General features: G+C 48.5%; 1 protein-coding gene across 4 annotated transcripts in view; it reads right to left on the reverse strand.

Moving 5' to 3' along the window:
• The window catches only part of DOCK5 (dedicator of cytokinesis 5), a 183,901-nt gene that overhangs the window by 107,691 nt on the left and 62,647 nt on the right, over nt 1-13,563 (reverse strand). For 3 of the 4 annotated variants that reach the window (XR_012897943.1, XM_075910678.1, XM_075910679.1), the window contains exon 6: nt 3,944-4,092. The exons of the other annotated variant lie outside the window; for it this stretch is intronic. Coding sequence is in view for 2 of the 3 variants with exons in the window: in XM_075910678.1 (XP_075766793.1) it covers nt 3,944-4,092 (149 nt within the window). In the remaining variant the exon portion in view is untranslated. The remainder of the gene's footprint in view (nt 1-3,943; nt 4,093-13,563) is intronic. 4 annotated transcript variants of the gene reach the window in all.

Here is a 13,563-nt window from a genome sequence, read left to right on the forward strand (position 1 = left end):
TAGACTACATGGCTCCATCGATGGAGCCATGTAGATTAGACAGATAGGCAAAGGCAAATGAAGCCGCGATTTAAATGATCGCGGCTTCATTTACATTTACATGGCTGCCGTGCTGAGCCGACAAACAGCTGATCAGCTGTTTGTCGGCTCAGCGTGGCAGCCATGTAAATGTAAATGAAGCCACGATCATTTAAATCACGGCTTCATTTGCCTTTGCCTATCTGTCTAATCTACATGGCTCCGTCGACGGAGCCATGTAGTTTAGCCGTACCCCTTGAGTCCTGGGGGTTAGCTTCAGGATGGAAGATGGACTAGGAAATGACCCCTCCATTCTCCCAGTGGTCTCAACACCGGTGATCCGTGTGATAACTAGGGATGTTACAGTGACTTTATTCAGGGAAACGTGTAACTGCTGAAAATTTCAGCTGTTCCACTTTTATATGGGAAGAGCTGCCTGTTCCCTTGCCCCCTCAGCTGCTGCCTCTGTCTCAGAGGCAGCAGCGCGGGGGGAGAGGTGGGATCCAGTGCTCATGGCGGGGGGGGGCTGCGTGTCACCGTGATGCTGACGAGTTCACACATTTACACTATCACATTCCTAGTGATTACGGGCACAGCGCACAAGCATGGAACTACCACGCAAATGCCCTTCAAAAACATTCTCTGTCTCTATGAAGGCAGCCCAAGGAGGGAGCGCTTAGATCCGCCACCTCCCTCTCTCATCAACAGCAGCCGCATCCAGGCTGGTGGAAACAGCAACGAACTGACATGACAGAGGCTTGGCTGTGTGGAAGCCGGAGGGGGTCGGTGGGTTTTCTTAGCATGACCTGCAGTTGATGGAGGGTTTCATAGAATCATAGAATCATAGGACTGGAAGGAACCTCGAGAGGTCATCGAGTCCAGCCCCCCACCCGCAAGGCAGGACCAAGCTCCGTCTACACCATCCCTGACAGATGTCTATCTAACCTGTTCTTAAATATCTCCAGAGAGGGAGATTCCACCACCTCCCTTGGCAATTTATTCCAATATTTGACCACCCTGACAGTTAGGAATTTTTTCCTAATGTCCAATCTAAACCTCCCCTGCTGCACTTTAAGCCCATTACTCCTTGTCCTGTCCTCAGAAACCAAGAGGAACAAATTTTCTCCTTCCTCCTTGTGACACCCTTTTAGGAGGAAGGAGAAAATTTGTTCCTCTTGGTTTCTGAGGACAGGACAAGGAGTAATGGGCTTAAAGTGCAGCAGGGGAGGTTTAGATTGGACATTAGGAAAAAATTCCTAACTGTCAGGGTGGTCAAATATTGGAATAAATTGCCAAGGGAGGTGGTGGTTTGCATATGTGACAGTCACACTAGAGGGACCAACCAATTTACAATCAGTGCAGAATCTCTAGGCCAGACTGGACCCCCCAGAGACTTGGAAAACTGCCATCCACAGACCCACGTCTGGGTGAGAAGCAACATTTCCAGTCCTTCTACCAATTCTTCTAATGCCCAGAAATACCATCCTCCCCTCCCACCTTTAGAAAACATAAGTAAAGAAAATATCTAGTGATGGAGTAGAATGAATGAATTAATTTACTTAAGATGAGACTCCTTCAATGTCAACGTAAACAGATTTTGAAGGGACATATTGACGCATGGGTTAAATCTACTACATTTCTGCAAGGAGGTTACATGGTTCAATTTTCAGCTCTGCCTTCAAATAGATTAATGAGCCACAGAGACGATCCCTGCCCTGTACAAGCCCGTGAAATGCTGCTTTGGCAGCTTACAGAGCAGCCTTGCGTATGGTGCTGCGGATAAAGCAGTTTGGTTCCTGACTCTTGTCTGAATTCTGACCGCAGGTAGCCAGTAAGCTGTGCTTCATGGGCAATGCCAGCTTCTTGGCAGAATTCGGACAGGTGAGGTTTCTCACCCATCCCTGGCATCTGAAGTCCGAGCTGCTACATCCAATCCCACTGGCTGAGTCCCCATTTTGAATGGGTGTGAAAACAACGGTTATGGAGAACTCACCGAAAGCCTGATTCTGGGCTGTCGTTCCCCCCAGCACACAGAGAATGTAAAACACTGAGAGTCTCATCTGGTAGCATCCTACACCCATTGATGTACCTGACTGCACAAGACGCAAGGAGACAGAGAAGCAGGCCCTTAATCTCTAGCTACGTTCCGGTACTTCCCTGCTGGGGCAGCAGCGCAGTTAATTAGACGCGGCGAGGGAGAGAGGCATGGGAGTGTGACAATATCAGCATCACAAGGCACTCACAGTAGAAGCTAGAGGTGGGGCCAAGCAGTGAAGCGAAGCTCAGGGTTCTGAACTGTGTGGTCCCCAAAGATTCAGATCTTCACGCGCCCTCTGCACAGGGCAGTTCTGACTCTGGGTTTCGTTTGGGGCCTCTCTTGTGCAGAGGGAATCATTAGGGATCTGAGCGGGCTGCTGGGCGGAAGAGGTTGAGTCTGAATTTGCAAACCGCTCCCATTAGTTGGGACGTGGCATCACTAACCTAAACAGGCCTTGGGAGGCAGGCCAGTCGTCGCCCAAAGACAGCCCGCCATCCTGAAGCATATTCTCACCAGCAACTACACACCGCGCCATAACAACTCGAACTCAGGAACCAATCCATTCAACAAACCTCCGCGCCAACTCTGCCCACATATATACACCAGCAACACCATCACAGGACCTAACCAGATCAGCCATACCATCACTGGTTCATTCTCCTGCACATCTACTAACGTAATATATGCCATCATGGGCCAACAATGCCCCTCTGCTATATACATCGGCCAAACTGGACAGTCCCTACGTAAAAGAATAAATGGACACAAATCAGATATTAGGAAGGGCAACATACAAAAACCTGTAGGGGAGCACTTCAATCTCCCTGGACACACAATTGCAGATCTAAAGGTAGCTATCCTGCAGCAAAAAAACTTCAGGACCAGACTTCAAAGAGAAACTGCTGAGCTAAGGTTCATCTTCAAGTTTGACACAATCAACTCTGGATTAAACAAAGACTGTGAATGGCTCGCTAACTACAAAAGCAGCTTCTGCTCTCTTGGAATTCACACCTCCAGATCAGCTACTAGAAGTGGGCCTCATCCTCCCTGATTGGATCCATCTCGTCATCTCCAGCCTGATTCTGGCCTGCATATTTATACCTGCCTCTGGAAATCTCCACTACATGCATCTGACGAAGTGGGTCTTTGCCCACGAAAGCTTATGCTCCAACACTTTGGTTGGTCTATAAGGTGCCACAGGACTCCTTGCCGATTTAACCTAAACAGAGGATCTGGACTCCACTTTCTTGGTACTGTTTGTGCTGTGGGAGAACCTTCCCACCCTAACCAAGATAACAGCCTTGTTGTGCTGTGTGTCGTACACCCACAAAGTAAGAGACAGCCCCTGCCTGGAACAGCCTGCAAGCTAAATAGACAGATAAAAGGGGAAACCAACTTTCCAAGGGTACACACAAGAAGTCAGTGGTAGCGTCAGGAATAGAATGCAGGCTTCCCAATTCCGAGTCCAGGAGCCTATCCACTAGACCACACTGCCTCTGATCTCACCAAACCCAGCCAGTACTAAAGCAACAGAATCACCAGAGGGCCTGATCCTTCTTTACAGGAGTCACGAGGTTAACAAAACAATTAATACAAATAAAAGGCTGGGCCCTAAGTCTGTGAGCTGCTAAATTCAGCAGATTGGTGGATTTTCTTTGAATGCTTGGACTGAAACGCCGAGGAGCTGGCGAGGCGCCGATACGTCTTTGCAATGCAAGTATCATCTCAGGAAAGAAACCACAACTTGGCTTTGAGAGAGGCTGCCCCCACGTCAGCTGCTTCTGCTGCCCGGTTAACCCTGATCACACAATTCCTGTCCAGGAATCCGACTTTCCAGCATTGTGGACTAGGAGCTTGGCTTTACATGGAATGCGGAGAGGGCCTTACCTGTTGCCATAGTCAATTTTAGCAGTGACCTTCTTCTTGAGTTCTGCCAGCTCATCTTTGGGAAGGGTTCCAGAAAGGAACTGCGACCGCCATTCTATCAGGCTATAGATCATTTGCTGCAGGTGCCGAAATTGGGACACCTTGTTGTCCTAGAGGGGAAAAAGGGACAGCAACTTCAGGCTGGTTGTGTGCTGAAAACCATGAGCTTAGGAAGTCTTCCAAAGGGTGACGTAGTTGAAACCCTCGTCCAATTCACATGTAATCACAGAAAACACCTGCTAAGACCTTTACTGATAGCCCCAGCATAGATGCACAATTGCTTTTTACAGTCTTCTACTATCTGTAGTCTTCTACTGGGTTGTCCTGTCTGCTTTTAACTGCTACAAGCAATGAGGCTTCCATCACTTCCTTAGCAGACAACTCCACAAATATCTCATGGTCAGGAAATGCATTGGGGTGTTAAATTTTGATTAATCAGCCTCAGAGATGCGGATGGGGGGAGTGAGAACTGGCTTTTGAGCCGGTTCCCCCCAGCACTGGCTCATGCTCCCCCCCGCTCTTGCTGCCTCTCTCTGATAGAAGCAGCAAGTGGGGGGAAGCAACTAGTCGAGTTTCTATTCGACTTTCCGATAAGCATTTGCATTTGCTTATCGGGTCGTCGACTAGTCGCTTACATCCCTAAAATGCATCCCAGCCCTTTTGCAGCACCCAGATTGGTCACATTACAGAGTTAGATTAGACAGGCAGCGTGGTCTAGTGGACAGAGCACTGGATGAGAACTCAGGAGACTGGGATTGATTTTTGCCATTGCCACCTGCTGTGTGACTCTGGGTGAACCGTTCCCCCATCTTTTTCCCGGGCTAGTCTGTCTCGTCTATTTAGCCTTCAAGCTGTTTGGCACGGGGGCTGTCTCTCATTCTGAGTCTCAGAGGGGTCGCCGGGTTAGCCTGTAACTTTAAAACCAATGAGCAGTCCTGTGGCATTAAACATATAGTACCATGGACACAAATCAGAAACGGTAACACACACAAATCCATGTGAGTTTGTATAGCACAGTACAATGGAGCCCTGGTCTCGTTCAGGACCTCTGTGCGTTACTAGCATCTAAATAATATGGATAGCTCCGATGCTAGTGGGAATTACTCCCTTACAACATGGATAACATGTAGGCGGAATGTGTCTTGTCCTTGATTTCATCATATTAATTCTCACTTACCGCCTCCTTGCACCAGCCTAAACAACCCTTCCAGCTCACTGGTATTTTAAACCAAATGCTTCCTTTTCTGCTAGAATGAAACCCTATGTGATTTATGAGAAATCCTGCCTCCATCGCTGGTTACCCAGCATCCGCAACTACATTTTCAAGTCAGAACATTAACGGAATTGAGTCCCTGCACTTCACTGCCATGGGGGCCAGCCCTCTGGGTCCTGTCCATCACCCCACGCCACTCCGACTCTCAAAATCCACCCAAAAGGTGATTGTCCCAAACTCTTTGCTGGGACAATCTGTTACCATGGTGATCATGGCATTGCATACAGAGACTCAGAAACATGGGAATAAATTGCATAGGGAGTGTTGAGTCTCCATCACTGGAGATATTTAGGAGCAGGATGGATAGACTTCTATCAGGTATGACCTAGAAATCCGTGGTCACCAACCAGTAGATCGCGATCTACCGGTAGATCTCAGAGGCGCTAAGAGTAGCTCTTGAGCCCTCTCTGAAGTGCGCGCCTGCACAGTACATTTACATTAGATTTCCTCATTTGAGGAGCAGCTACTCACCAAGCAACAGCACAGGTGAGTAGCTGCGAGGAATGGTTGGAATTTTGTTTTTTTTAAGTAGCAGTATAAGGATTGGGGATACCAAGTGATGGAGAGGAGGAGAATAGAGAGGGCGGGGCTTCAAGGAAGGGGCGGGGCAGTAGATCTTGGCTTGGTCTGTCATTTAAAAAGTGATCTTGGGTATAAAAAGGTTGGAGACCACTGATAGATCATGGGTTCCAAAACTGGGGGGACGTGAAGAAATTTGAGGGGGGGACATGAAGAAATGTGAAGGGGGGCGCAAAGGGCAACCCAGCCTCCCCCTCATCAAGTTTTGCTGCCCCACTCAATTTTGCTGCTATTTATTTGGGGGTGGGAAGAGGAGAGGGGCTGAGGGTTTTTCGAAAAATCAAAAAGGGAGCGTAATGCCATAAAGTATGGGAACCACTGATCTAGATGGTGCTTGGTCCTGCCTTGAGGGCAGGGGATGGGACTGGATCTCTCAAAGTCCCTTCCAGTTCTACTATTCTATGATTTTACAACCCACAGATGGACTCCGGGGCCGATGGAGAAACTGGCTGAAGCAACATGTCTCTACGTGGGTGCAACCATGTCTACCGGAAGATTGCAAGGAGTTTGGGATACCAATTGTCATTTACCGTGTGTCTGTACAGCGCTTAGCACAACGGAGCCTTGACTTCGTCTATTCCTCTAGGTGCCACCGCAATGCAAATAAATACGAACGTGGTTATTAGCTATTATTTGTACTGTGGTAGCAGCTAGGAGTCCCAGTCCTGGGCCAGGAGCAGTATCGTGCTAGGGTGTGTACAAACACAGACCAAAAAGACCTCACTTATGTCCCCCACAAGCTTCTCAGAAGCAGCTCTTGGTTCTCTCGAGTTTCCTACAATAGCTACATTTTAATTTTTCCGTTTACAAAACAGCATGTAAAAAGCTAACGTGCTGACTCAGCAGGTTATTTAAAAACTCACCTTGTGAAGCTCTCCCCCACTCCCACGTGTCCCTGCTAATTAATGAGACTATTTGGCATGCTCCTTTGCTGGTTCCACTCAATTAAATTCAGCAGGAGAGTTGGCCCTGCATTGCTCGCCACCGGATCGGGTAAGTGGCCTCCTGCCCCAAACAGAGACAGACTGGGGGAGGTGAATCTCCCCGCCCATTGGTCCCACTGCCACGGGCCCCCCCCCAGTATCACTCAGCCCCCAAGTAGGAGACACCCCCCCAAAGAGAGGCCAGTGCTGGAAATCACTCAGCTTCCCCCCCCAGGAGAAACCAGTGGCACCCCCCACACAGAGCCCCCCCCCCCATTCCTCAGTGCTGCACAATCGGCCAATCAAGACACGATCCCAACTTACGCTGAGCACCAGGCATGACGTGCTGTCTGAGCAGTGTATCAGATAGAGACACAAAAATGTCTCTGTAAAAGGCTCACACTGTTTGACTGAGACACCCCAATCCCGCACCTAATCCCGCTGAGAGAGAGTTAAGTGGGTTCCTCTGGTTCACTGACTCATGGCTCATTGCACATATTGACACAGGAGAGGCAGGAGTGGCACTCTAAAAAGAGGGGATCTAGTGTGTGAGCTGAGCAGTCCTAGGGTTGCCAGATGGTTTAACCAAAAATATCGAACACTTCCCCCGCCCCCCCCCCAACTGGGGAAAAAATTCTGTTGAAGAAAGAAAAAGTTGTTGAGCGAAAAAAAAAAAAATTGCATTAAAACAGCATGGCCCCTTTAAGAAAAGTCTTTAGACTTTGCTGGAGGCCATCTTGTTTTCTTGATCAGAGCCAGAAGGCAGCTTCCCTGTGGAACCAGGTAAGCAGAGGTGGGGAGTCGGGGGAAGGAGGCTGGGCCTGGTTGCTGAGTGTGTTGTAGTATTTTCACCTCCTGGCAGGGGAAAGAATCAGAAAGTACTGGACATTTTAGGTGTCCGGTATTTTCTGAATTTTTTTACTGGACAGGAAACGAAAATACCAGACTGTCTGGGTCAATACTGGACACCTGGCAACCCTAAGCAGTCCTAACAGAGGAATGTGAGGTGAAGCCATGCCTGGGGAAAGATTTGAGATGAACTGTGTCGTGCTATTTCAACGAGCCCTGGAAAGCAGCGTGTGGACTTTAAGAATAGGTTGGAAAGGCAACCGGTCTCAGGTTCTCCGTACCTGTAGGATTTGAGACTGGTGTCATACAAAAGCACAGGAGCGCAAACTTTGTGTTCAGTATTTAATATTAACCATTAAAGGCAGCAGGTCAAATTCCAACCAGATGTCAACTGCAGCTGCTCTAAAGCCTGATTACACCACGTCTGAACTGTTTGACTTCTCCAGCTTCCAACACTTTCTTCAAAATACCGGTGGCCAGAGTTAAATAATCCTGAAAACAAGGCCCCTCGAAGGAGCAAGCACTTTTTAAATACACGTTCTTTGGTGCCATGCGTAGCCACTGGAAGCAAGACTGCAGAGCATTAAGGTGGCAGGCAACCATTTCTACCTTCCGGCCCAGTGAATTCATCTAAACATTAACCTTCCCCAGGACAGAGGAAGCCACCGAACCATGTGATTTTGGAGAATAACTTTCAACACTGCATTCTTTAAATTATTGCAGACGGGCTGCTGCCAAGTCACACAGTCAATGACTCCCCAAGGATACGCACTCAAAGACGCATAAAGAGCTCTCATCTGATGCCTCTTTGCGGAGCCACTGCCAAGATCAAAGCACTTGTCAACTGACGATCCAAACCCCAGAGCCCAACACTTCTGAGATGTGGATTGTCTGAAATTTAAACCTGGGCTGGAGATGGCCCTCACTTTTATAAAGAGCTAAACCAGTACTCCAGATCCAAACACTACAGACGTTGGGGTCTTTGCGAGTTAGATCCAAATCATACAGCTTACGTCCACCCCTCCCTACTGTATATGAACTGTGGGCCCAAGTTCCAAATACAGACAGATTAAAACGCTGTTCGTATCACCAACCAGGGACACAAAATGGGCAACAACGTCCCTAATTGCCAATCCAAGTCTGAGGCGCCGCCCCTTCTGGGAGCTCAGAGCCAGCCCCTCCACCCCACCGTGCCCAGGGGCCAGAGCAGACGTATCTGCTCCTCTGGTTCTCACCGACCATGCTTGAGACTTGGTCACATGACCGGAGCAGTCCCTGTGCGCTGGTTTGGAGCCACACCCTGTCCAGCCCCCACTAGCTAACTGTTAATCGGAATTGGTGAGCAACACCTATTAAAGGTGTAAGCAGGGGGCTGAACTACTGCTAGCCATCAGCCAGCTAAAAGCAGAGAGCTGCCCTGGGGGTGGGCGTGCCCATTCAAATTGTTTAGCTCTGCAAGGTAATTAACTTTTTGATCTGAGGAAGTGGGTCTGGCCCACGAAAGCTCATCATCTAATAAACCATCTTGTTAGTCTTTAAAGTGCTACATTGTCCTGCATTTTGCTTCAGGTAATTAACGGTTAATATGTAAACACAGCTCACGCTGGGATAGGGAAGGAACCCGGGGCGTGGCTATGTAAATCCAATTCGGCCAGGGCTGATGGAGGATCGGTTGTTAGAATGGAATGTGAGGGATTGTATCTAATTTGGGCTGTTGTGGGGGTCACCCCTAAATGTGGGAACTGTAAAATATGAGACCAGTGCTTGCAGGAGAGACACCATCATTTAAAGAGATATCAAATGAACAGGCCTCCGCCTTCCAGAATTGAGTGAACAGGGAAGGGGGGAGTGGGGGGGTGAACGGCTTGAGCAAGCCTGCTTCATGCCTGCCAGGTGTGAGCTGTAAGACTGGTTCAACCTGCCTTCTCTCCCCCTTGTTTTAAGGATAGACCTAATGCAGACTCCATCAGGAGTCTATTGCTAGTCCAGTGGAAGCTGGAATCTCTCCCCAGCCTAGGTGGTGGCTAAAGAGTTGAAATCACTAAGAGCTGAAGTCACTGACTTGGCCTCGAGCCAGACCCATTGCAGCCAGCGGAGCAGCTGGCAGGAACGACCAGCAGGCAGCACACAGGTGGCACAATATCAGGCTCTATGAGGGAAGTCATCAGGGTGATGTGTCTGGGTCCGCACTGACTGGACAGAGCTGTAAGTGGGGTGTTTGAAGCGGGGTTGGACTAAAGACCTTTAGGCAGAAGACTTCACCCTGCAGACCCTGGGAACGATACCTTGCTCACAGGTTGTTCGTGTTACAGGTTTTTCACTGTTTGTGTGTGGTCTTGTGGGTTGATGCTTGCCTACTGTGATTAAACAGACTGTTTCTATCTCTGACTCAGTGCTTGCGAGAGGGGAAGAATTGCCTCTAAAGGCGCCCAGCAGGTAGGTTGGAATTTTCCCAGTTTACTGGGTGGGGGCTCGAGCCAGTTTTAGTCACCTTGTTGAAGGGTCCCTGTGACGTAGTGGGGGGTACTTGCTGGCTGCTGTCTGTACCACGGCCCAGCAGGGCAGGGGATGAGTCATTATGCAAAAGAGGGTCTCTCAACCTGTCTGACCAGCTGCCCCCCAAGGAGAGAAACAAAGGAAGGTGGAATGCTGCCCCTGGCTGTGGGGCAGGGCTGGAAGTGAGTTAGTTTCTGTCTGGGAAGCAGGGGAGAAGGAGCTGGGGAGGGGGCTGGGATTGTAGGGCCCAGCCACCCCCCATCTCAAGGGGGGGGCACTGAGGCCTCTTAACCCCAGTTCCTGTAACGAGATGACATCTGTGCTGTGCTGTATCCTGGAGAAGCAATAAACTCCCTCTATTCTACTGGCTGGTGGAGTCTGTTCGTGCCATTTTGGGGGTGAAGGAGACGGGAAAACCCCAACGCTTCGTCACAGCCCCCCCTCCCCCCCGACGTTGAACCCGGCCCTTCTGGTTGCCGACTGGTACTGGCTGAAGGCTTACAAAGGTGATGCTTACCAGTGAACCTTCTGCATCCCTAAGTCAAAACACATACAAAAACTCTGATCCAGGAGCCACTTTCTCCACATCCGCTCCCGCGTGCCAGTGTGCATGCAGCGAGTCTGTCAGGGACACTTCTCCAATGCTCTGAACGCCAATGCATCCCTGGGTCGCTGTACTGGGAGTAAACCAGTTGAAGTAAAGCGGGATCTTTCACCGACCTTCGGGCTGCTGAGATGACCGACGAGCAGCTTCATGGACTATATGAAGGAGATGCCGTACAAAGGCAACAGCGTATAAAAGCCCAACTCGCCCAGAAGCAATAGAAACACTAAGGGAAAAGACCCTGATTGTGCTCCCCATTCAAGTCAATGGCACAAGTTTTGATTTCAAAGCTGGACAGGTAGGAAGCAACACAACGTATTACAGGCCGTCATTGCTACAAATCCAAGATACAGTTCAGAAAACTCGGACATTAGTGAAACAACTTAGAGTGGAGATTCTTATTCCATGGCTGACTTCCATTTGGGTATTTTTTTTTAGTGCACGACTTAAGAGCAGGGAATGGGAAGACTTATAACGCATCAGTTCCTACAAACATCAACGACTTTTGTGCAGAACGGATGTATACCAGGGCAACATATAGCAGGGACGCCTTGTACCCACACTATGGGTGGAAGAACACTCAAAGCATGGGATGCAGGTCTACACCACACAAAAGGCAACACAAACGATTTTTAAAGCGGAGCTTAATTTTTCTCTGCATAATTTTTCCCTGCCACAGCTTCTAGAACAACCGTGGTTCTCTGGTGTACTGACAAGCTGGGCTACAGCCAGTCAAAAATTTTCTGTCGTGCTTCTTTTTCCCCATGGAAGAAAGTGGGATTCTTGTTGTTGTTCATAAAAGGTCTACGGGCAATGTCTGTTTCTCACATTTCAGGTTTTCACAGAATACACCACCCCCGAGCTGCAAAATTGGACAATTTCTGATAATGAGAAACTGAAACAAATTTTTTACTAGGGACTTGACCTTCTGAGGTCTTTTCCAGCTCTATGGTTCTATGATTCGAGGGATGTGAACACATAACCAATTAGCCAGTACCTGGGAGCAGCCCCCTGCCTCCAGCCTGCCATAGGCAGACAGCTGCTCCAGCCCTTCAGGGAAACTGGGAGCTGAAGCCAGTCACTTCACGTCCATAGGAGGGGGACTCCAGAGGGGGATGGGGACCAGGAGCTGGATCTCCCCATGCATGTGGCTGCTGGCTACTGCTGCTGCTCTCCCCCACGGGGGTGGAGAGGCAGCAATGGCAACCAGGAGCCATGCACATGGGGGGGAGGTAGACTGGGAGCAGAAGCCATCCTCCCCCGTGTGGGGGTGCTAGCTCCTGCTGCCAGGCACCCCATGCTGAGGGGCTGGCAGAAGGATCCTGCTTAATCATTTAACTGGTTAAACCTAAGGTTTAAGTGGCGACCTGATTAACTGGGATTTTACATCCCTAGTTTTTTCCCAAAATGTTCAAAAATATTTTCTGTGAACCCCATTTTTTGCCAAAATATTTTTGCACAGGAAAAAAAATATGCTGCTAGTTGAAAGAAGCCTAAATCTACCCTGTTCTGTACATCCTCGGGTACCACTGAAGTCAACAGAAGGTGAGGCGCCTCTGTACTTTACTTTAGGAGTAATTTAGTTACTTAATTAGTAATTTAATGTATTCGTTTTCTGGGCATCCAAGAATTACACTTGACATTTCCAAAGTGTGCTCTTGACTGAGGCAGGGATCTATAATGGTATGACCAAGCACGGCTTAACTCTGATAAAAGTTGCCCAGAGTTTCCCTCACCCAGTTCCTCTGTTCTCTGTTCCACAACCCTAAAAGAAATTAGATTTGCCACACTAACAACCAATAATTGCTCAATTCCTATGCGTAGGCTGGATTAATTTTCAGGCTCAGCAGATGCACTCCAGAGGAGACTATGGTCCAATTTTTGCAGTAATTTACAGAAATGACAGCAGCAAAATGAAATACTGCCAAAGAGAAACCCTCCCTCTTTCTTCTCCATTTCCCTTCTCTGCAGGGCTTCCTCCTTCCTCCCTTTGAGTTTTGTTGTAATACTGCAGGGGGGGAAATACATTTGCATCCCCCTTCAAACCACAATGTCTTTCATGTCTCTTTTAAGAATGATGTTAACCTAGTCAAGTCACATCAAAGATTAAGCATTTCTGCGCTGAGGAAAAAAGATTCTGAGGCTAGAACCTTAAAGGTTTTTAAGGGACCGAGCCAGGAACAAAACTCTTTCTTTGCTCAGCAATTGCATCACATCTCGCGTCTCATTAACCTAAGAGGGTGGAGAAAATTCTTGTGGTTCCGTGGACCACAAACAAAATGCACTTATGGCTGGCCGAAATTTTTCAATCGGATAAACTTACCCTGGCTAAGAAAAATGTTTGGAGCCAATGTAAAACTATTCTCTCATCTTAATCACAGTCTTGGCGCACATACGGCGCAGCTTGAAGTAACCATTGACTGAAGAGAAACTGAGCTCCAGTGTTTGTAATCTGCCTGAAGACTGCACTTTGGAAGAACGGATAATTCATTCTGAACTCTGAACTGTTTTCCTCCGAGTCAGCATTAAAGCCTAACTCAGCAACACAACCAAGTTCTCTCTCAGTTTGATTTTACCAGCTTTTCAGAGGTGGCTTTTTCTAAACTCCAGGGCACCGCAGACAAAGAATCCAGCCCCAGTTGGGCCAGAGACCTACTTACTGCATGACTTCGGATAAGTCACTTCCTCACTCTGGTACCTCTGCTCCCCCTCCCATCCTTTTTCTAGCTTGTCTGTGTAGCCTATAAGCTCTTTAGGGTAGGAGCTACTACTAGACAAACCAGATTTATCTATGGCACCCAACGGCTCTATAAAAATACTTAACATGTCGCCTTTGAGAGAGATTTTTTATCTGGAG

This window comes from Pelodiscus sinensis, chromosome 28, assembly GCF_049634645.1.
Source record: "Pelodiscus sinensis isolate JC-2024 chromosome 28, ASM4963464v1, whole genome shotgun sequence".
Classification (NCBI taxonomy): Eukaryota; Metazoa; Chordata; order Testudines; family Trionychidae; genus Pelodiscus; species Pelodiscus sinensis.